Source organism: Arachis ipaensis, chromosome B10, assembly GCF_059453495.1.
Source record: "Arachis ipaensis isolate K30076 ecotype BB chromosome B10, ASM5945349v1, whole genome shotgun sequence".
Taxonomy (NCBI): Eukaryota; Viridiplantae; Streptophyta; class Magnoliopsida; order Fabales; family Fabaceae; genus Arachis; species Arachis ipaensis.
Genome location: NC_142435.1, coordinates 32,055,853 through 32,081,746, shown reverse-complemented (window position 1 = coordinate 32,081,746; position 25,894 = coordinate 32,055,853). Strand labels below are relative to the sequence as shown.

The following is a 25,894-nucleotide window of genomic DNA, read 5'->3' as shown; positions in this document are numbered from 1 at the left end:
TGCACAAGCAAATAAGACAAACATATGCATATGATGTATGCCTGTCCTATGGCTGATGATATCATCTGTCAGTTATATAGCTAATCCGACATCTCTTGGTAGCTAACTATGGACAGAAACACCCTTGCGGAGCAAGTGTGTCTGAGCTACAACCCATTTGCTACTACCCTCTTAACCCAGAGCAAGTGGAATAAACCACTACTGCTACTACTACCTAGACGGGTGTTTAAAAGATCAACCTAGAGTAAGTGGAATAACCCACTACTACTGCTACTATCCAGGTATCACAATCACTGATCTGGAGCAAGCAGGACAAACCATAATCCTTGCTACTTCCCAAGTATCTCAGTTACTAACCCGGAGCAAGCGGGACGAACCACAATCCTTGCTACTACCCAGGTTTCACATTCAAAAATTTATTATCATTTTCGTTATCATTTCAACTCTTTCATATTCATTCAAAATTCCATAATTAAACTCAGTTTTCATAATTCTTCTTCCTCATCTCATACCCGGAGCAAGTGAACAATGCCACTGCCTACTATCCAGGGGTCACATATCACATTCATTTACAAACTATCAGTTCTGCACTTCCTCAATCACAATTCATTACATCAAACATTTCTTCTCTATTAAGTTAACTCCTTCTCTAAGCTTACCCCTCTTTCTATGATTAGAAGTAAGTTTTAGGGTCTTAGAAAATAAAAATAGAGGTTGAGAAGTTTAAAATCATATTAAAATTACAAAAAAATATAATATTGCTGAAAAACAGGGTCCTGTGTACGCATGCCATGTTGTGCGTACGCAGGGATGCAGTTTACCCTGCTTGCGTACGCGACCACTGTCCACGTACGTGAGCCCCCTGGATAGAGGAGAAACGTCGTGTGTAGTATAAAGAAGAACTCGTTAAGTTAGTACCTCAGAAAGAACATTAGTTACCTTTTTCTCGAGTTCAGCGGCAGTCCAGGCAACGATTCTTGGCTTCAATTTTTGATAGTCATCGAGCGGACCATATTTCAGTCAGTGGAAGTATAATACCTTGAAAGAAGGAGGTAACAATTTATGGGTTTGCAACATGAATGATATGCTGCACCTAAGAGTAGTTTAATAACGTAACATACCAATAGAGCGAACATGCATCCCTAGCATGTTTGCTACTTTTTAACTTTATATTTTCAATTGCCTTTTCCAACCACTTGAAAGTTTTCAACGGCCAATTAAATCTACTCGGGTTCGATATATCAAGGATCGGGGGTAAGTGCCACGGCGAGATTGTTTGTTGAGTTATTGGGCACAGGAACATCTTTAAGACTACTAAGATGAAATGTTGTCTGAACTCTATCCTGTCCGCTTCGGTTTCCATTGGGCAGCAATAGACGAAATTGCACAGTTTAGTGGTCGTTCTTCTCTGGAACTCTCATTTGATAGCCACATGGTCAGCATTATTTTTATTGAAATCGGGGAAGTCGTCGCCTATATTATTGAAACATCCAAATACATACAATTACCGTTATGATAGAAACATCGAAATCAAATGACTAGACACAAGAAAGGCTACTTAATATGGAAGACACACTCACCACCAGAAGGGATGCTTAAAACCTGCCCAATCAATTCAGCGTTAATGCGAATGTTGCCGACATTTACCCTCAATGTGCTTGTTCCTACATCATAGGCCATTGCTAGCTGAACCATGATGTCTTATTTCACAGGCCAGTGGGGAATTCGCTTCAGGAATCCGAATCTTATAGCTTCGATTTTATCCAGCTTCACTTCGCCATTGTTTTTTTCCAAGTGACTGATCATACCGTTCATGTAGAAAGGTGAACAACACATCTCTAGTAGTTTCTGTCAATAAAGGAAGTAGCTGTAAAAAACAAGTACAATCATGTTGAAGTCGAAGCTAACAACAGTAAACTGCGTATTACCTTTTTTTCCATTTGGCTATGCTTTTCAGTAGCACAAATCAGGTGGATTTATGATCTGTTAAGAACCAATAAAAGGTTAGGTTTCACAAAATCCGAACTTTACAATCTCATTTGAAAATAAGCATCCAACGAACAATAGAATAACCATGCATTTTAATTAGCAAAATATAATGAATGCATACTACTAAAACTAAGTTAATTATGTCAAATCAATAACAACTAAAATAAGTTTAAACTAACTATTTAATGAACATCCACATAAAAGATAAAATGAACATCTTCCTTAGGGCTTCAGTACCAGCCAACTCATTTGACCAAAATATCACCCGTACACCCAGTCTCAAAGACTTAAAACAAATCCAATTTCTAATCAAGCATAATTAAACTAAACAAATTCCAAAGCACATAACGAAATAAACATGCGGAGGATGTGCATGCTGAAGCCAGCAACTCAAATAAAAGAGCATTGGTATTAATCAAATAAACATGCACTTCTCATATAAAAGAACCAACCACATACATAGCAAAATGATCATCCTCCTCAATTCTTAAGGAACAACTACCAAATTTGCAAAATTATCACCCGTGCACCCGGTAAATCAGTTGAAACCATATATTTACAGATATAAAATAGTTTAAAATAAGAATAAGCATCCACTAGTTTAACAAATTCAAATAAAATCTCATTCGGATATATGTACATACTAACTGAACACTAAATTGACATCAAATATCAATTCAACCAGACCAAGCTGAGCTATAACTTTTCTTTTTTTTTTTTTTTGTCAAACCCTAAAACCAAAGTGAGAAACATATAATACCAAATAAATCAGCAGCATTCACTTTTTTTTTCCATTTGAAACTTTTTTATCCAAACATTTAAAATGGTTTAAAAAGAAAAAACTTATACTGCATTCATACCGTTGTACCAAATTTAACTAGGTAAATTTTGGTATGTTTAGACTAAGTTTTAACAAATTGTTTAACTAACTCCCAAAATCAAAGATGTAATCAAGAAAAAATTCAATCACATAATCCAAACAAACATCTAATTTTTTATTGAAAAACCATCCACATACACAGTAAAATCAACATCCGTCTTATTTCCACTTTGTAAAGTAATAGCACATTAGCATAAGTATGGAGTAAATTGGTTGAAACCAAATATTCATGCATATAAAATGGTTTAAGATAAGAATAAGCATACATTAGTTCAAACTGTTCACATAACATTTAATTCGAACATCCGTAAATACTACCAGAATCCTATTTAATTATAACCCAACATTAAGTAAACCAAACCAAGATGAGAAACACATAGTATAGAAAAAAAAATAGAAACTAACCAATTAAGAACAATCACATGCTTTTTTTCTAGTTGATACCTGATGCGTGAGCATCTCTTCTATCTTTTCCTAGTGAATTTGCATTTGAATTACTAAGTTTAATCAAGATTTAATTACTTTTAGCCACCATGAATGATACTTTGAGTTATGTGCGATTTTTGTTTATTTCAGCTAGCATTCGGATGGATTTGACAGAGTTTTATAGCAGAAAAGGAAGAAAGCGAATGATGCTGTTAACCCCGACCTCCTTGCATTCAAACAGGAATAACTTGAACTACAGAAGTCCAATTGACGTGATTTCAGTGACATTGGAAAGCTAACTTCTAGAACTTTTTAACGATATATAAGAGTATACCATTTTCTTCCATTTCATATGGACCACTTCATGCCAAACTTGAGGAAGCTCAAGTTTGGCGCCAACTCAAAAGCCTCCAAGGAACACATGCTTACACTTCCACGCCAAACTTCAGTTCACTCAAGTTTGGCGCCACAATCAAAGAATGCTAAGGAATGCTTGCTGTCCACTCCATGCCAAACTTGAGTTAACTCAAGTTTGGCGCCACACCTATCAAGCCAAGTGGTCCCATGCTTTCAAGGTTGCACGAGGTACTGTTACATTTATCTTGATTCAAATTTAATTTTTATTTTAAAATAGGAAAAGATATTATTTAGTTTTTAGAAAATATAATTTACATTAATTAGGATTAGATATAAAAGGGAAAAGAATAAGCCTTTCGGGATCTTCTCTTCTCTTATACCTCATTCCGCACTTTATAGTTTTTCGGAATCCTAGTGTTCTCTCTGAACCATGAGCAACCAACCCTCCATTGTTAAGGTTAGGAGCTCTGTCTATTGTATGGATTGATACTATTATTTTTCTATTTTAATTCATGTACTGATTTCTATTTCAAGAATTATTTTTTCGTTCTTTATCTTATGAATTTGGGTGGAACGGAAGTATGACCCTTGTTCTAATTGAGTTCTTGTATAACTTGGAAAAGCTCTTTACTTGAACAATAGCTTGAAAACAATTTCTCCTAAGTAAATCACGCAATCATTGTTTGATGCAATTGAGACATAAACACCATTTTCTGTTTGTCTAACTAAGTAAATCACGCAATCATTGTTGTTTAGTCCATCAATCCTCATGGGATCGACCCTCACTCACCTGAGGTATTACTTGGTACGACCCGGTGCACTTGCCGGTTAGTTTGTAGGATATAAAATCCGCACCAAGTTTTTGGAACACCAAACTTGAATTGTTGCTTGTCCTCAAGCAACTAGAACTAATACATAATTAAGATGTGAATTTGCATGAGGAGTGAGAGTTCAATTAGGCCCATGTCTCTTCTTGAAGTGGGGTTTCTCTATTGTAATACTAAATAGTTTTGGCATCTCACTCTCCTTTGAATCAGAGGAATTTCATTGTCATTCGAAGTTAGAATTCGGATAATATTATGAATTCTCTAATCTTTATACTTCAGTTTAATCCTTGAACACAGCAGATATCCTTTAATTCTCTTTTCTTTGGTGCTTTACACCTTGAGCCTAGCCGTGACTTTAAATGTTGTGTCTCAAGCTTTACTTGACACAAAAATACCACAAGCACTTAACTGGAGAACTCTCTGTAAGCTCTGATTTTTCTTTCATTTACTCCCAGACAGTGGTGCTCAAAGCCTTGGCATACTCTGTTAACTACATTTGATCTCGACTCTTAGTGTTCTGTCTCAAGGCTTACTTGACATATTCACACCACAAGCATATGACTAGGGAAATAACTCTTTGAGCTTTTAATCATGTCTGACCTCCCTAGTCATTGATGCTCAGTCAGGGTGTGAAAAATCCCCAGGAGGCGGGGATCCCCGTGGGACCGCCCCGAATGGGACCTCGATGATGGGAAATTTTCCCTGTGGGGATGGGGATGGAGAGTGAAATTCCCCCGAGACAGGTGCGGGGACCCGAGTGGGGATCCCCGCCCCATCCCCGATAATTTCCTGAATTTTCGAAGTTACTTAAATACCCTTACTTTATTACTAATATAGGGGGTGTTTTAGTAATTTCACCCATTAAAAAACCCTAACCCTATTATACAGTATCTCATTCTTCCCTTCTCACTTTGCTGCGCCGTTTACTACTATCTCATTCAGTCATTCTTCCCTTCTCACTTTGCTGCGCCGTCTACTCTACTATCTCATTCACCTTCATCGGTCACCACTCTTGCCACCGGCCACTCCTGCGCCACTTGCCACTGCGTCGTTCTCTCTCTTCAGGCGCGGTGTCCTTCCCCTCTCCATTCCTGCGTCTGCGTTTTTGCTTCCGTCTCTTCGCTGCTCGCCGCATTGCATCCCACTGCTCCACCATCTCTTCGCTGCTCGTCGTCTACTGAAGAGCGTCGCTGCTAACGCTGCAACAGCCACCGGTTGTCCCTCTTCCAGTCCTCTTCCTTCTTCCCATCAACTTGACTTCAGTTTAGATTTTCTCTCCTTCTGTGTATCTAAAGCAATTAGACATATAGGGTTTATAATTATGAAATAGTTAGGGTTTGATTTTGTTAATTATAATTTCTGTTATTCTAAGTTGCTGGATTTGGTTAGGGTTTTGTTAATTTATGGTTTTCTGCATGTAGTTATTTTGCTTGTTTTAAGTTGATTATGTGATTCAATTTAAGTTAAAAACTCTGATTATGTAGTTCTAAGTTGCAGGGTTTGTATACTGATCTTGTTAATTTGAGTTTGCTTGTTCTGATTTTGTTAATTTATTTTTGTTTGTACTGATTTTGTTAATTTATTTCTGATTTTGTTAATTTATTTTTTCTTGTATTGATTTTGTTAATTTGAGAGGCTTATATAGTTTTGTTTGTTTGTTCCTATGTGTCATGGAGTGGGAAGCTTGATTCTTTCCCCTTAGAATTATACTCACTGTAACACGTCAATTTGGGTAACATAGAAGCAAAATATACCGAAAATTATAAGTATTGTTTTTCTTGATTTTAATTTCGATTTTAAAACATTGATTTTATTTGAGTAATACCCAACATCGGTCTGATCTGTTTCCTTGAATGTCAAACATACTAATAATAAAACTTTCTTATTTAATGAAACCTGCACACTAAGTGTTTGTTAAAATTTCTTTAAAGAATTCAGCCTTGCGTATGTATTTGTAACACAGGTTTTGGTTTTTACAGTGCTTAAGACTTGTACAACATGGCTCAATTGAATGTGCCAGTGTTACAGTTCAAGAAGTCTTCTGTTTCCAAGACTTGTTCTAATTTTGTTAATTTATTTCTAATTTTGTTAAGTTTGTTAATCAGAATCAAAAATGCGATTTCTATTATCATAGGAAGAGATCATATCGTCTTCTCTCAATAATTTCCACCACACACAAAGCACCACCACAGTTCATGATTCTTCATCATCTTCCTATTTGTGGTAGCTATTCATCATCATCATCATCACAAACTTCATTCTACTATGCCACTTGTTTAGTTATTATTTCATCAGTTTTTTTGTTAGATTCTATCTATCAGTCTATATTGTATAAATTATTATTATTTATAAATTTTTATTATCCTTAGCAATATTCTATCTACCACAGTTTTCTTTTGCTATTTCTATTTTTTTTATATATCCTTGTTTCTTGTTAATTTATTTCTAATTTTGTAATTTAATTTATTAATAATTCTGAGTTGAATCTGAGCTGTTGAGTTTAATTTATTTTGACTTGTTTTAATTTATTATTTATGTATTAATTTTTAATTTAGTATTTCTGTATTAAATTTTATTGTATAGTATGGATATCTTTAGCTCGACTCCTATTGAAAATAATAATGAGACAGAACCAAATCAAAATGATGAGGGTCAAGCAATTGAAGCACATGTTCAAGGAACACAAGAGGAAGGACAAAAATAAACACAAGAGGCAGGACAAGAAGTTAGCCAAAGTGTGCAAAACAGTCCTAACAGAAAAGGATTAACTTCTAAGGCTAAGAAACATTTTAGGAGGGAGCAAATAGATAGAAAGTGGAAGGCAATATGTAAATATTGTGAAAGAAAGATTGGAGGTGACACGAAGCAAGGAACTAAGCACTTGCATGATCATATTAGAATTTGTCCGATTCATACTGTTAGGGGATCAATGCAATCAATATTAAAAACAGTACAACAATCATCAGATTCTACAGGAACGGAAAGGCCAACGGATTCACTTTTGGTTGAAAACTTCACATTTAGTCAAGAGGCAGCATGACGAGCACTCACAAAATGGGTTATTAGGGACGAACACCCTATGTCATTTGTTGAGCAAGTAGGTTTTCATGAGTTTATGGCTGAGACTCAACCTTTGTTCAAATTTTATACAAGAAATACATTGAGAAGTGATGTTGAGAAGTTGTATGAAGCTAACAAGGCAAAGCTTCTAAAATTGTTGGAAAAAAATTCAAGCTGCATTGCTATAACTACTGACATGTGGAGTGCTGATTGTTAAAACAAAGTCTATATGGCAATTACGGCTCACTTTATTAATGATGATTGGAACTTGCAATGTCGACTTATAAGGTATTATTTATGCTTTTAGCATCTTTTAAATATTTAACTTTTTAATGTCATAATTTTTTATTATATTTACATTATTCTAGGTTTGCATATGTGCCTGCACCCCATACTGCTGAAAGTTCTTAGTGATGCTTTGGTGAATTTCTTGTATGATTGGAACATAGATAGAAAATTGTCAACTTTAACGGTTGATAATTGTAGTACAAATGATGTCATGATTCATCTTCTGCTTGATAAGATTTCACCATCTAACTTTGTTAAGAGAGAAAAATTTTTTTCACATGCGTTGTTGTATTCACATTGTTAATTTGATTGTAAAAGATGGCATGAATGCAATATATGGTTCTATTAAAAAACCCAATACTGGTTGTAACGGAAACGGATATATTAAATAATAAAAAGTTTTAAACTTCTTAATTTAATCCTATTATTCCAAATCTTATTTGAAGATAAGAAAAGTATATAAATCCTTAAATTGATCTGTGCAGGGTTATAATGCCAAAATCTCAAGTCGGCGCACTCGTCTTTATCTTAATCTTTACAGGCCTCTTGAATATTCTATTTACTTCATTTTTTCTTTGATTTTTTTGTAGAATGCGACTTTTTTAGTGCCGTCTTCTTTATTATTAGTATTGATAAGAATTCTCTTGTTAAGACCCTATGAACAATTAAACAAAACCTCAAATTCATACCAGAACCATAATGATTCAAAAAAATCTTTAATGTCCAAAAATTTCTAGAGTAAGAACTGCTGGATTATCACTTATTCAAGAAATAGATAGGATAGAATGAAAAAAAATCAAAAGATATTTTTTTGCTTTGATAGAAAAAAAAAAGATAAACAGTGGCAATTTTATTTGAAAGAATCAAAATTTTTTATTTTTTCTAACTTACGTATCTTCTAATAAAAATTTATTAAATTCCGGTTGCGAGGTCGAAATATTGAGTATGAATCATAGTTGTAATACTTTATAAAATCTATTTTATATATTCCGTGCTCCAGATACTAGAAAATAATATCTGACGGGGTAAAACCATCTCTATCAAGATGACAGATCCTTTATTTTTGTTCTGTATTTGCAATAAGATCAATTAGAACAAGTCAGACACTCATATCCTGGGGTGCTCAAAATAATATTTTACATGGGATTTCTTTTTACTTTTGCTGTAAAATTGCCGATTATACCCTTACATACATGGTTATCAGACACCCACGGAGAGGCACATTACAGCACTTGTATGCTTTTAGCCGGAATCTTATTAAAAATAGGCGCATATGAATTGGTTCGAATTAATATGGAATTATTACCTCACACTCATTCCATATTTTTCCCCTGGTTAATGTTATTAGGTTCAATTCAAATAATCTATGCAGCTTTAACATCTCTTGGTCAACATAATTTAAAGAAAAGAATAGCTTATTCTTCTGTATCTCATATGGGTTTCATAATTCTTGGAATTGGTTCTATAAGTGATATGGGGCTCAACGGGGCCATTTTACAAATTATCTCTCATGGATTTATTGGTGCTGCACTTTTTTTCTTGGCGGGAACAGGTCTATCATAACCTGTTCAACAAATAATATTTCTTTTTGGGTTGCAACACAGAAAAGGGAAGAAAAATTTGAAGAGACTTGTAGGCAATTGAATATTAATTATAGGATAAATCTTGCACTTGATTGTAGAACTAGATGGAATTCAACTTATCTAATGCTTGCTTCTGCTTTGCCATATAGAGAAGTTTTTGAGCGTTTAAGACACCGTGAATCTCTGTATAAAGTTGTACTATCTGATGATGAGTGGAAAATGACAAATGAACTTGTTGATAAATTAGAAGTCTTTTATAGTGTGACTGAATTATTCTCTGGCACTTTATATCCAACGACAAATTTGTACTTTCCCAAGGTGTGTGAAATGAGATTGACATTGAATGAGTGGTTGTGTAGTCCCAATGATATAGTTCATAGAATGGCAACAAATATGATTAGTAAGTTTGAAAAGCATTGGGATCAAATTAATGAAGTCATGGCTGTGGGAGCTATCTTAGACCCTAGGTATAAGATGAAGTTATTGAAATTTTTTTTCCCTAAAATATATTGATCTCAAAGTGAGAATCATCTGAGCAAAGTGAAAAAAATGATGGAAAAATTAGTATGTGAATATCAACTAAAGGCTAGGGTTAAAAGAAGAGCAACAAATGATGATAATTCAGCTTCTACTTTGGATGTTGGACATGATGAAGGATCTTCAAAGAGAAATTTTAACTCTATCTACTTGCAATTTGTGGAAGATACATTTGAAGATTGTGCTGCAAAAACTGAGTTGGATTTCTATTTGAAAGAGAGTGTTATGATAGATAAAATGAATTTGAAAAAATTTGACATTTTAGGCTATTGAAAAAATATTGGAGTGAAATATCCAACTTTACAAAAGATTGCAAGATATTTTTTAGCCATTCCTATTCTACTGTTGCCTCAGAGTCTACTTTTAGATTGTGAACTTGTTGAGGTGTTAATTTGCACTTAGCATTGGATACACTCTTCAGGTAAAAGTACTAATAACTCAAATTTTATTTCGTATTAAAGTTCAATTTCATGTTAAATTTAACTCTCATAAATTGTTGGTTGATATAATATAGATAAATCAGGGTCGAAAATTCCAATTCCTTGGGCTATGTGATGGATATGGGGATTTAGGAGTTTAGGTAATTATTTTTTTATTATGTCAAATTCATATTAAATATATGATATTTTTATTTATGATGTATGTTAACATATTCATATTTGTGTTGTATTTTAACAGAGAACATGGAGTTGTTTGTTGGAAGTTGAAGACTTTATTTTATGGCTTTTTTAAGAATGAAAGTTGTATTTTAAAATTTCGTTTTATGGATTATGATTTGTTATTTTATATTTCTTGACTTGTAAGTTGTAATCTTGGATAAGATATGTATGTTTGTGTGTTGTAATAATGTTTTGTGATTTTTTTATATTTTTTTAAATTTTTTATTGTAATTTTCATATAAATGTTCAACATAAAGAGATGGAAAATGGGGACCTGCGGGGAACACGGGGAATGCAGGGAATGGGATGGGGGCAATTATCTCCCCATGGCAGGGATCGGGGCGGAAACGGGGACAAAATTTGAGGGCGGAGACGGGGAGCAGGGAGGCATCCCCCGCCCCCGCCCCATTGACATCCCTATGCTCAGAGCCTTGGACCTTGCTTTTTAAATTTTTTTTATATGTTGTTTATGTTGCTTCAAGGATTAAGCTTTCACTAACTTTAGAGAATTCATAATAGTTCTCTAAATTCTTGTTCCTCATACATCAACATCGTTTGATTCAAATTCAAATATGCACTGTTCATATCATGCATTCAAAATCACAAATAATACCACCACATTTAAGTAAATAAGACTATTCTTTGATATAAACTCTATTTCTCATGCAATACATCCTTTTTTTTTCTTTTCTTTTCGATTCAAGATCAGTGAGCGGTACATGAGACAAATTTTTTTTAAACTAAAAGCAAATCACAGAATAAAAATAGCAAATCAAACTAGAACCTAGGAATTGAAATAACAAAGGATCATGCAGAAACCAAGTAAAATAGCAGAAAATAGGAATATAACATAATAAGAATGGGAGAAAATATAGAATGAAAGGAACTCAACCACCTCAGTTATCCTAGTGGCTGTCTCATTCTTCAGGCTGTGCTCCTCTGTGAAGATGATTCGCTTCCCTTTGGTGCCATTAAAATAAACAGAAAAGCCACAAGTGAAGTGACAACACCAAACTTAAAAGTTTGCTTGTCCCCAGCAGAGAAAAACTCCAAGGTGTCAAAAATTCCTTTTAATTGCTCCTGTTCCTATTCTAACCACTCTGCATGACCAAAACACATGTAAAACAAGAAAAATTCTAAAAACAATTGAGATAAAGTAATTTAAAACCAGAACTAAAATAACTATAATGCTAAAATCAAAATAAATATAAAATTAAAACCAAAATAACTGCAAAACCAAGGATACTAGTAGTTGGGTTGCCTCCCAATAAGAGCTTCTTTAATGTCACTAGCTTGACACTTGATTGTTGAATTTTCTTCCTCTTCTTCCAGTTGGTTAAAAGAAATGTCTCCAAGGGAGGAGAGGTGAAAATTAGTGCCCCCTGATATAAATTCCTCCTAACAAGCTTTCTTTTATTGTGGTTAGCTTGATTCACCTTACTTGTTGGGATAGAGGTTGGATTGTTTTTTGCTTACCTTCTCTTTTTCATGGACATTTTCTTCTGTTTCTTGGTCACAATCCCTTTTTCAGTGCTTTTCTTGGTTTCCTTCACTTTTTTTTATTTCAAAAATTGGGTGTTGTGTGATGGTTGAAGTGTACCCTTCATCAAGAACTTCTTGAATTAGTGGTTCAAGAAACTCACCCTCTATGCCACTCTCTGCTTCATTGGAGTGTAGATTCCCATAATTGTTTTCATCCCTTACAACCTCCTTTGTTTGTGCATCTTACTTCTTTGTTGTACATCTTCCTCTTCTTCCATATGTGAGGGTGGAGAGTTTTCTAATTCACTGGAGTATGAACTCCTTTGATTGATTTCCTACTTTCTTCCATAGGATCTTGCATTGTATCTCTTGCGAAGAAATTTGCTTGTTCCTCTTTCTGGGGGCTTGATGATCAACTGCACATATGTCTCTATATTTTTTACACTCATCTTCATATCATGTATGAATTCTTTCATGCGAAGCTCAAGAGATGATGGTTCTTGATATGAATAAGGAGATGGTGGCTCTTGATATAAATAAGAAGGAGATGATGGTTCTTGATAAGAGTAAAAAGAGGATGGTTCTTGGTATGAATAGGGAGATGGTGGCTCTTGATATGAGTAGAAAGATGATAGTTCTTGATATAAGTAAAAAGAGGAGGATGGTTCTTGATATGTATATGGAGATGGTGGTTCTTGATGGATAGGATATGGGACATTGAAATCCTTTTGCTCTTGACCTTGCCAACCAACATTCGGGTAGTTCCTCCATCCACAATAATATGAATCACTCCTTGGGTGTGAGTAGTAACCCATGTGATCTCTCTCCATTATTTTTTTTAGCACAAAACACCAAAAAGAATTAAACGCACCATGTGATAAATAGGAAAGTAAAGAAGAAAAAACATAATTTTTTTTGAAAAGAAATAAAATAAAGAATAATAAAAATAAAAAAAATTCGAAAATAAATGAAAAAAAGTGAACTATAAATTCAAAAATTAATCAAAGAAAGAAACTAGGATTTTTTTAAAAAAATATTTTTAAAAGAAAAATTACTACAGGGACACCAAACTTAATTTCAAAAATTAAGGAAAAATAAATACTGTAATATTCAAAAATTAGCTAGGGACAAATATAATTAAAACTAAAGCAGAAACGCCCATTGAAGAAAAAAAAGCGAAATATTAAAAAAGAAATAAATAACAGAAAGAGAACGAAAGTCTTCTTTTTTTTAATTAAAACTAAATAATAAAAGAAAAGAAAAAGAAAGAAACAGGGGGAAAGGGGATACTAGCGAAAAAGAGGAAAAGAATTAAAGGAAAAAAAATAAAAAAATAAAAATTAATAATACTAAAATAAAACTAATTAAAAGAAAAATTATCTAATCTAAGGAATGAAACAACGAGTAGTTGTTAATCACAATCAATATCCGGCAACGGCGCCAAAAATTTGGTGCGAATTTTATAACTCACAAATTAACCGGCAAGTGCATCGAGTCGTACCAAGTAATACCTCAGGTGAGTGAGGATCGATCCCACGAGGATTGATGGACTAAACAACAATGATTGCGTGATTTACTTATTTAGACAAATAAAAAATAGTATTTAGGTCTCAGTTGCATCAAACAGTAAATTTAGAAAATCAAAAAGCAAGGAGCAAACGGGTTGTAAAATATATGGACAAAAACAGTTAAGGCTTCAGAGATATCTATCTTTCGGATTGACTTTTCTTATTAACTATTTTAATCATGCAAGATTCAATTCATGGCAAACTATATGTGACTAAACCCTAATTCCTTAGACCTTTTTAGTCTCCTCTAACCTTCATCAACCGCCAATTCCTTGGTCACTTAATTCCAATTAGAGGGTGAAGTTCAATTCTAGTCATATGCCACAGAAACCCTAATTACCCAAATATAAGAGGATTATATGCCACGTATCCCATTAAGTCTAGATAATTAGTAGTTTAGGAGAAATTATTTTCAAGCTGTTGTTCAAATAAAGAGCTTTTCCAAGTTATGCAATAACTCAATTAGAACAAGAGTCATACTTCCGTTCCACCCAAATTCATAAGATAAAGAATGAAAATAATTCTTGAAATAGAAATCAGTACATGAATTAAAATAGAAAAATAATAGTATCAATCCATACAATAGACAGAGCTCCTAACCTTAACAGTGGAGATTTAGTTGTAAAGTGCGGAAATGAGGTATAAGAGAACACTAGGATTCCGAAAAATTGTAAAGTGCGGAATGAGGTATAAGAGAAGAGAAGAGCTCGAAGGGCTGATTCTTTTCTCTTTTATATCTAATCCTAATTAATGTAAATTATATTTTCTAAAAACTAAATAATATCTTTTCCTATTTTAAAATAAAAATTAAATTTGAATCAAGATAAATGTAACAGTATCTCGTGTAGCGTTGAAAGCGTGGGACCACTTGGATTGATAGGTGTGGCGCCAAACTTGAGTAAACTCAAGTTTGGTGTGGAGTGGACAGCAAGCATTCCTTAGCATTTCTTGATTGTGGCGCCAAACTTGAGGGAACTCAAGTTTGGCATGGAAGTGTACGCATGTGTTCCTTGGAGGCTTTTGAGTTGGCGCCACAAACTTGAGCTTCCTCAAGTTTGGCGTGAAGTGGTCCGTATGAAATGGAAGAAAAGGGTATACTCTTATATATCGTTGGAAAACTCTGGAAGTTAGCTTTCCAATGCCGCTAAAATTACGTCAATTGGACCTCTGTAGTTCAAGTTATTTTTGTTTGAGTGCAAGGAGGTCGGGGTTGACAGCATCATTCGCTTTCTTCCTTTTCTGCTACAAAATTCCATCAAATCCATCCGAATGCTACCTGAAATAAACAGAAATTGCACACAACTCAAAGTAGCATTCATGGTGGCTAAAAGTAATTAAATCTTGATTAAAATTAGTAATTCAAATACAAATTCACTAGGAAAAGATAGAAGAGATGCTCACGCATCAATACCAATTATTCAGATATTTAAAATGGTTTACATGAAAAAAAATTCACTAATTCAACCAAATAAAATAACATCTAATTTAAAATGATGTAATTATTACCAGAAACCTAATGCATAACATAAACATGCTATAAAAAAATGAAACCCTAACTATTAGCTAATTTTTTGCAGACTAATGGGTGAAGAAGTAAAGCGGCACAATGGGATAAGCCGCACGTCACCTTTACAATGATGTTACTGTAGCTGGCGGCGACGGCATAGTATGGGCGACGGTAGGGCCGACTGGGTGCTGGTGTACCGACGCCTTTGGCGTGTGACTCCTTCTTTCTGCTGCTATGGCGTTGGTTGGTGATCTATGGCACTGGTGGGAGGTGACGGCGTTGTGACACCATACGTGAGAGTTTAAAGGAGAGGGATGGTGGGAATGGTGGCAGAGGAGCAACGCCGTGTTTGATATGGAATTTGGCACAGTACCGACGGAAATAACAGCGAAGAAAACTGACGGCACTAAGATTTGCTGGAGAGGCAAGAAACGACGATGCTACCAGGGTTTTGGAGTGTTAGGGTTGCTGTAAAAAAGATTAGAAAGGTGGATGGTTAAAGTGGAAAAAAGGGAGGGAGGTGTTGAAAGGGTAATTGGAGTTGTTCATAATCTTCCTTGTCTACCTAGTAAAATTGAAAAATAAAGTAAGGACGAAATATAATTAACTCTTTTTCAAAACACTTGTTCATCAGTAATATTTGATATCATTTAATTTATTTATGTAAGTTATCTTAATTAAAAACATAAAATAAAATAATTTTAAATTAAATTTTTATTATTTCTCAAATTTAAAACTTTATATGTAAAAGCATTCTAATCAAATTCTATAGATAAATGACTATATAAAACCTTACTCTAATATAAAAATAAAAAATAAAAACTTTACGTATACTCCTCATCCGAGGCCTTATCTAAAAGAAATAAAAGGAATAAATAGACAGAAACCTCTGACAACCATGAATGTGAACCTGAAAGACAACAACATTGTGTCTACCAAAGAAGCTTCAACTCCACCACACTATGCAAACTCCCTTCAACTGATTTAGACTATGACTAACTTCTTCCAAGTCTTTGAAATCACTCCTCAAGTATGCTCTTAAAATACAAGAAAAAGTGGTTGCAAAAACAAATTATATATTGAAAAAAAGAAAAGGATAAATAAATTAACATAATTAAAGAAACAAATAAAGAACTTTGACCCCCTTTTAGTGTGTGTGTATATGTGTGTTTTGAGAACGACAATTTTTCTTCACCAATATACCTTCTCTGTCCTTACTTCCTTCAAAGACAACACCATTTCACCGAACCCAAATTAAACAAACACACAATATTAATACTAAATTATTCAACCAACCAAAAAATAAAATTAAAGAAAGAAGCTTCTTGTTTCTTCATGATTTCATCAATCCTCATGAAATGTCCTTCTCTATATTTCTATCCCCTTCGAATTCTTCAAAATTGTTGTGATATTCATCTTTCTCTCTTTGTGTTAAATGCAGCAACTTCGGCGCAAGAACTCGCTTTCGAGCTCTGAAACAATGAAAGCAAGAAAAAGCGGAAGCAATAATAATCTCTCCGTGTTGATGATAGTGTTCTCCATATTCGTTTTCGGCGTCTTCTTCATGTTCAGCGAGGACCTTAAGTCACTCGCTGAATTCTCCTTCTTCAAGCCTCAACAACTCCAACAAGGTTCCAATGACAATAATAATGTCACAGAAACTGTTAATAGAGCTCAGCTTCAGCTTGAGAAGATGGACGAGAAGGAGAAGATTGAATTGCCGGTTATTATGGCAGAAAAGAAAGATGAAGAAGAAGAAGAAGAAGAAGAAGAAGAAACGGTTGAGTTGCCCCCGAAAGAGTGTGACTTGTTCACAGGTGAGTGGGTTTTCGATAACGTGAGTCACCCTTTGTATAAAGAAGAACAATGCGAGTTTCTCACTCAACAAGTTACCTGCATCAAGAACGGAAGACCTGATTCCATGTATCAGAGTTGGAGATGGCAACCCAGAGATTGCTCTTTGCCCAAGTAACAATAATACACAACCACTTAATTAATTCAATTCCTTCATTAGCAGAATGTTTTTATATTCCTAGAATCTGAACTATTATTCTAGGGACGTGCAAAAACATTCTGCGAATTGAACCAGACGGTTATTGTGGATCAACTAATAATTGTGTTTTTGTGTGTGAAATTATTGTGTATTAAGGTTTAAGGCGAGAGTTTTGCTTGAGAAGCTTAGAGGGAAGAGGCTCATGTTTGTTGGAGACTCATTGAACAGGAACCAGTGGGAATCAATGATTTGTTTGGTCCAGTCTGCTGTTCCTCATGGCAAAAAGACCTTGAACAAGACTGGCTCCATTTCTGTCTTCAAACTCCAGGTTTGACTCTTTGGTCTTTGCTCTACTCACTCATTTTAACATAATTATCAATAATCAATACTCCAAAAATGGATAAAAAATAAAATATAATCTCTCATTATTAATTTTATAAGTGGAACAAAAAATAAATATAAAAAAAATAATAAAAAATAAAATTAAACAATTGACACCATTCAATTTTTTTTTATTAAAAAAATCCACTCTCCAATACTCCTACTAACATAATTATCGGCTAACCATTAATATTAAAAAATATAAAATAAAAATATAAAATATATTATTAAATTATTAAATTATTAATTAAAAAAATTAACTTAATAAATAATAACTAAAAATAATAAATTTTTATGAGCTCCTAACATTTTTTATAATAAATACTCATGTAAACATATTTTTTATATAAAAAAAATAATTAAAAATATTAAATAATTTAATATATTTAAGTGCTTAATATAATGTGTATTAATATTTTAATTATTATTTTATATAAAAATAATTTATAAAAATATTATATATATATATATATATATATATATATATTAAAATTAATTATTAAAATTAATTATTATTTGTATATAAAAATATATAAAAAATATTAAAAAATTATTAAAATTTATTATTTTTAATCATTATTTTTAGTTATTAAATTAATTTTTTTAATTTAACTAATAATCTAATAATATATTTTATCTTATAATTTTAAATATTAATAATTAATTAATTATTAAAAATAATAATTATAACGATCCTTTACCATTACTCTAAATATATATTTAGTTTAACGCATTTTAATGTACATCTAATATTATTGAAGATTTTTTATAAGAAAAACATAGAAGGCCAGTTTTATCGCTATATATTATTCATTTATTTGACATAATGATTTTTTGTGAAGAAAAATTTAGAATCATATTTTTATGTAATGCATGTCAAATGTTAATGGTGGGACAATAATGAATTAATTTTGCTGGATTACAAAATTGTATGCATGCTCTGGCTTTGGAATATTGTGACCTTATCATGTTGGTGGACCAGTGGACCTTATCACAATAATGTAGCTATTACTGTGTGTGTGCAGGATTATAATGCAACGGTGGAGTTCTACTGGGCTCCGTTCATTGTAGAGTCAAACTCAGATGATCCAAAGATGCATAGCATATTGAACCGAATCATCATGCCTGAATCAATTGAGAAGCATGGTGCCAATTGGAAGAATGTGGACTACCTTGTTTTTAACACTTACATATGGTGGATGAACACACCAACTATGAAAGTCTTGTAAGCACCATAACAATACTCTATGCTCTCTCTCTCCTAATTAATTAATAATGTCATTATATAATTGAATTGGAAGATTTAAAAATCAGGGTCTAATTTAAATATATACTAATAACAGCCTAAATTCTTTTACATTGTCATTTAGTAAATTAGTCATTTATTTGCTAATTGCTTATCACATCAATATAAAATGAATTCAAACTTTATAAAATGTGATTAATTAGTTGAAAGTATAAACTCTAGAAACTAATAGAATCGGACACAATAAGTCAATAACATCAATATATTTGGACACATTATTGTGTTTGGATATATTTCATCTTATTACATTTTATATTATAGATAGAAATTTAATTATGTAGTGCTAAAATTAGTGAAAATAATTTTTTATTTTTTTTATCTATTAGTTAAATAATTAATAATCTAATGAAGAAATTTATCAAATGACGGTGAAAAATATATTTATTCTCGAAAATAAAATTAATTTTTTTAATGAATTAATTTTACTAAGGTGGCAGTTATGAGTAACAACAGTGGCGAGTAATATTTTAATTAGTGTGATGGATATCAGAGATTTAAAGAAAGAGAAGTTGAATTTAAGTCTTTTTTAATTTTATTTGAGTAATCTTAAAATTAGATGAAACTTATAGATTTTGTAGAGTTATTTCAGATAAAAAGTAAGAGATATTTTTATTTTATTTCTTATTAAAGAAGAAGTCAAAACAGAACTATTTACAAGGTATATAGCTGTGAAGTCTAGCTGGATAGAATAAGTAAAAGATTATTTTATTTTGTCTCCTAAAGTATAAAACCAAAAACAAAAAAGAGAATGAGAAGTGACACAGCCAGATTCAACTACTCAATGCAATGTAGCTTACATCCAGTCTCCATCACAACAATAATAGAATTTCACTATCTTTAAATAAGATTACATTCACCAATTTTTCAAGGATTTAATCCAATCTAATCTTATTTGGGACAAATCCAACTTCTAGCTAAGCCAAATTTAACTAGGAAATAAACATAGACTTTTCTCCAAGTCTAACTCTCTCTTCCTTTTTTCACTCAATGATTTTTTCTTACATTCCTCACAGTAAATGCCTTTTACCATTGAAACAAAGAAAGATTAAATTGAGAAAACGGAATATTCAATAGAGAATCATAAAAGAGAAGAATGAATAGCTCTATAAGCTATGAGAACCTAAACTTTTTGTTCTCACTCCTTGATCCAATCCTTGGTCATTTACCCCTTTAATAGATGAGTAAAGCTTTCAAAGTTTAAAACTTTGTTTCAATACATTTGATTTTTTTTCCCCAAAAATCAGTAGTAGCATCAGCTGCGCAGAAGTGATGGAAGAGAATATACATCCATACTTTCTATCTTCTCTCTCATCTTTTTTCATATTGTTTCAAAAATCTGAGGTCTTCATTTGTGCTTTGATTCCAAGTAGCTTTCTTGTCCGTTGATTCTTGCAAAGCTCCATAACCCTCAAATTCTTGAGCTTTTCAATTCGGTATATGCAAAGAGGAAGTTTTCTTTCACAAGATTCAATGCTGCACAAAAAAAGAAAAATTCTATGATGAAGCTTTAGATATGATCTTTGTTTTTAGCCTAGCTTCTTTAACTTTCTTTTCTTGTTTAGATTTGGTAACACACATTTTGTTCTTTGATTAAGTCCTAATAAGAATTTTTTCTCTTTTCTTGCTTTGCTTCTGTAATTTCACGTGGATAATGAAAAAGAGAGAAGAGAGAAAAAAGAGAATTTAGTTGAGTAGTGTGTAGTTTGATTCTTATGTAATTTGAGTTTTATTACTTAGCTAACCACCAATTCAAGTGAATAGATTTGGACCATCAATTGAGCTTATAAAAATAGTGTGAATTATATTCAACCACTTATTTTCTTAAAGTTTATGGATCTGAATTATTGTGGGCTTTGTTTGCTTGTTAATGGATCAGTTTGATTAGTTTAATTTTCTGCACACTTAATAAATTAATTACATACATAATTAAAATTTTAATCTAATAATAATGTTTAGTCATCATCAATAATATATTGTTAATTCTTCATCAAATTTAACACAGTATGTTAGCATTAAAAAGATAAAAATTAAAAAAAAAATGTGTAAAATTAATTGTATGAACTGAAGTTGAAGAAGATATTGATGATTGACTATAATGAAAGAAATTAAATGAATTAACAAAACACAATTTTCTTTATTTAATTTCAAGTGAAAGAGAATAAAACTCCTAATAAACTAAAGTTTATCCAATTGATCTATTTTTTCTTTCTGATTACAATAATATAGTCCTTCTTTATACTATTTCTCTCATTACTAATATGTTCGAAGGGTATTACTAATATTTAAATAGTCAGTTATTTCCTTATTTATGTTTGAAGCAATCTGTGAATTGGATTTTGTGTTTGGCATGTTGGTGATAATGCAAAAGACGAGGGTCGTTTGATGAAGGGTCAACGGAGTATGATGAAGTTGCAAGGCCAATTGCATATAGAAGAGTCTTAAAGACATGGTCAAAATGGGTGGAGGACAACATTGATCCAAATCGAACCAAAGTTTTCTTCAACAGCATGTCCCCTCTTCACATAAGGTAAATCAATATGCTCAATTCTCAATTTTCTCTTTTAAATTTATTTTTTGATAAGCTACTAAAATAACACCTGAAATGTTTTGGCACCAATAAAAAATTTCAAAACAAGGAAATAACAAAAATTCTCCTGAAAATATTAAACGTTTTGAGAGAAAAATTATTACTCAACTCATTTTGTTTGTGGCGGTTGACAGAAATCGGTGACACAATTTTATCCTTTTCTTCTTTTGAATTTTTTTTTTGTTTATTTTTTAATAGTTTATCTCTTATCATGATCATCATTACTGCTACTAGCATTTTGTCGAACATGCTATACCCGTCAAACCTTCAATTTTATATATAAATGCATAAATTTTATATAATACAAAAACACAAAATTAAACCTAATGTAGTGAATTAAGGGTTGTGTGTAATTACAAAGATAGATCCAAAAAAAAAAATTTGATGTGAGATAAAATATATATAATATAATAACAAAAATAAATTTCATAATAATTTAATACAATGAATCAAATTTAATAATACAATGAAAATAAATAAATATTATTATTATGTACTACTAAAAAAATATTTTTAAATTCTAGGAGACCGTTTACAACTTTTATAATTATGATAATATATAAGTATATATAGATTTAAAATTTTGTATAGATATAGTTCACCCGATTAATCGAATCAACTCACTCACATCCAATCTGATCAGATTTAATAACTATAATAATATATTAGTATAAGTATGAAAAATAATAGGAAAAAAAGAAAAGAAAAGATGACCATTATAAAAGGGAAACTGTATTATATATAATATGTATAGATTATATATAAAAGGTGATTATAGGGGTCAACAATCAAAATGCAATTCTTTTGAGTACCCACTGCAATTACTTGCCTTTGTTCTCTGTTCTTTTTTTTCTTTTCCTTCTTTTTCATCACCTTCGGTGGGGTATTTTATTTGTTCTCCCCCAACATACGATACCAAAGTTTATCCTTTTGAAGTGCTTATTAGGTATTAACAAATTAAATTAAATACCAATGTGCTAGCTGGCACTAAAGGTAAAAGGATCTTAACCTGCAATCTCCCATGAGGATAGTGTAACTCTCACATGCCATATATAATATAATATTTGTTAACTCATTAGGTGAGACCACCCTAACTGTCATCTTATTTTATTATTACTTGGTTAGTGTTTTTGCTTTTGGATCTCTGGTTAGTTTGGTTGGGCAGCCACTATAGTATTTCGTTGTGTCTACAAATTCTACTTATTGTTTATTTACTACAAATTTTAGGGTATGTTTGGTTTTTTTAAGGGCATATATAAATTAAGAAGAAGTTTAGGACTTTTTAAAAAGTTAGCCAGCATTTAATTAAGAAAATTGAATAATTTTATATTATTGAATTTAATCTCACACTATTAAAAATATTATTAATGAAGTCACCAAAAAAAAAAAAATATATTATTAATGATTAATTAATTACAAAATATAAATGTTACTGCCCCTAACACCCCTCCTAAATTAAATAGAATGAGAATTTTTGCGTTTGTAATGAATTTTTATATGGAAAAGTCATGTCTGATATATTTTTTTTAATGGGCAATGCTATATCACTATATGTACAATTCGAAAGTTGTCTACTAATTGTTTGTGGGAGGAAAAATGGTGCGAGTTCCATTTTTTTTACTTTATTTTATCTTTCACATTTTAAAGCTTTTTAAAGAATAAATAAACAAAATTACGCGTAAAAGAATTTAAGATGGACAAAAATATATAAAAAAAAACTCATAAATATCAAAGTATATCCAAAAAATTATTTTTTATGAACAAAAATATTACGTCGTTAGTAAATTTTTCTAATCTCTAAAATATATTTTTGTCCACCAAAACTAATTTTTTTTAGTGTACTTTAATATTTATAAATTTTAATATGCACTTTTATTTACTCAAATTCTTTCATGTGTGTTTTTGTCTATTTATTTTTTTAAACATAAAAACTATCAAACAAAAATGACAAACTAAAGGTTGTTGAGATAACTTTCAATAATTGTCCAAGAAAAAAAAAACATTTTTTTTTATCTAACTAATTATACATAGCTTAAGAATTTAATCTTCATTCCTCATGAGTGATAAAAAAAAAGTTACAAAAAAATATTTTAAATTACGTATTGCAAAATAAATGTGATAAAAAGTATTTGACTAAACACCAATTATATATCTATAAATTGAATAGAAACGATATCTTATATTTTATTATATCTAAAATAATTATATTATATGTATATCAAAATCAGTCGCTAAAATTAATTATTAATATAAAATATATATTAAAATATAAAATATACATTAAAAAATAAATTAAACTATTTATTTATTTATTTATACACAAATATATGATAACTAATTTAGTGATTAATTTTTGGTATATATATACATGGTCTTTTTTTTATAAACCCAATCTCTCATCTAATAAGTGTATCATGTTGGCACTGTAGATGACAAAATTGAGTGAATAACTAAATACAAATGTAAGATCTTTAAGTAAACTCCTAATAAACTAATTAACCCATTTTGATTTTATATTATTATTTATTGAAGGAGTGGTGATTGGAACAACCCAGATGGCACAAAATGTGCTAAAGAAACAACACCAATTCTTAACACATCAAGCCCACAAGTTGGAACCGATCGAAGGCTTTTTGTGATTGCCAACAATGTAACACAATCTATGAAGGTGCCAGTGAACTTCATTAACATAACAACATTATCTGAGTTCAGAAAAGATGCACATACATCAATTTACACCATACGCCAAGGAAAGTTGTTAACTGCAGAGCAACAAGCTAACCCTGCCACTTTTGCTGATTGTATTCATTGGTGCCTGCCCGGCCTGCCCGACACGTGGAACGAGTTCCTTTACACGCGTATTATCTCGATATCTTGACATACAACAAAATCAACATCCAAATTCAACGACTAAAAAGGATTCTCTAAAGTAAAAAAATAGATAAAGCAAAAAAGAAAGAGTTTAATCATCCTTAGTTTTAACTGATGATTAAACTTTCAACTTTTTTACTTGGATGTGATTCAAATGCGACCGTTAAGTAATCGGACAAAGATTTGGATGTTTCAAAAATATCTTCTTTTACAATGTATAGATATTTTCAAAGTTTTTTTTTTCCCACATAATTGTTATTAATGCTCTGGTTTCACACACATCCAAAAACAAAACTGAAAAAAGAAAAAAAATAGAAAAATCCTTCAACCAACGCCTCTGATCTCATCTCTGTAAGTGTTCATGTGATTTTCCTTGATTGGGACATTTTGTTTCTTTTAATTATCTTTCTGCTATTATAGACTTATAGGTTCAGATTTAGGAACATGGGGTATTTGCAATTTTTTTTTTACTCCTCATGTTTCTTTGGCTGTGTTGGGTTGAGTCGGAAGAAGGCCAAGCACCACAATTGTACAATAATGAAGTGCTTATTGAAGACAATAAAGTGATTAATCACATGATAATGTTTTATGTACATTATATTAGTTTTTTTTTGCTCATCTATTGGGTATTGACCAACTCTAACTACTCTTCTATGAAAATCCATACATAAATCTCGATTGACTAGTTAATACAAGTTTGAACTAATAAAATAATAATGTTTATCATCAATATTTGTTTTTAGAGAAGTTATATATAATTTAATGTTGATACAATAAAAGCAATTCTATATATACATCTAATTATATATTGTCATGACAGTAAAAATAACTATCTTTTATATTAACGGCGTGAATGGTTATTTAAAAGAATGGATATAATTAAAAAATTTTATAAGGCGTTTAACATGTTCAATGCATCAAAATTAGACTTAATTATATATTAAAAAATCTTAATTCATTCTTTTAATTATTCTCCTAATTTTTTAAAATAAAAAAAAAAAAACCAGCAGCTTCCATTTTTTTTTTTTCGGTGAATATCGGGGCCAACGGCCCTCCATTTTTGTTTTTATTTGTCAATGTTTTGGGTTAAGCCGAAGCCCATACAAAATAAAAAGAATTGTAGAATGAGCCCAATAACTTTCCTTCTCAAAGTATCTGGCCCACTAGCCCACCTTTTATATCATGTGCAGCTTGGAGTTTTAGACCAAAAATGAATAAATTATAAGAATTCAATTTACTTTCATTTTTTTATACACAAAATTAAAAAATATATATAATAATAAAAAATATAATTGTAAAAAATTCATAAGAATAATAAAAAAAATAAGTTGTATCTTTTATTAGTATTTTTATATTTTTTCTGTTAAAAAAGATACAAATTATATTAATTCAATATATTTGGACATAATATTTGTATCCATATTTATCTGTTGAACATTATTTTTTATCTTTGTATCTATCTCAGTATTATGTATTTATAGACAAACACAACTTAATATATGTATATTTATCTTTAACTAATATTTTAATACTTTAAAATAAAGAAATTAACTGGTATAAATGTTAATGCAAAAAATGAATTTATACACTAAT

The 25,894-nt window shown here is 31.3% G+C and overlaps 1 protein-coding gene across 3 annotated transcripts; it reads left to right on the top strand.

Moving 5' to 3' along the window:
• Nucleotides 1-16,174: 16,174 nt before the first annotated feature.
• Nucleotides 16,175-24,894, top strand: LOC107623844 (xylan O-acetyltransferase 1). Of its 3 annotated transcripts, none has more exons than XM_021113418.2 (6): nucleotides 16,175-16,193; nucleotides 16,605-17,131; nucleotides 17,313-17,484; nucleotides 18,563-18,762; nucleotides 21,212-21,370; nucleotides 23,963-24,894. In XM_021113418.2, exons 2-6 carry the CDS (start codon nucleotides 16,644-16,646, stop codon nucleotides 24,306-24,308), a joined length of 1,365 nt encoding a protein of 454 aa, XP_020969077.2. In that variant the 5' UTR covers nucleotides 16,175-16,193; nucleotides 16,605-16,643; the 3' UTR covers nucleotides 24,309-24,894. The 3 variants fall into 3 exon arrangements, with proteins under 3 accessions (XP_020969077.2, XP_088363619.1, XP_088363618.1); XM_088507493.1 differs by lacking the exon at nucleotides 16,175-16,193 and adding an exon at nucleotides 16,335-16,523; XM_088507492.1 differs by lacking the exon at nucleotides 16,175-16,193 and having other exon boundaries at nucleotides 16,335-17,131.
• Nucleotides 24,895-25,894: the final 1,000 nt, after the last annotated feature.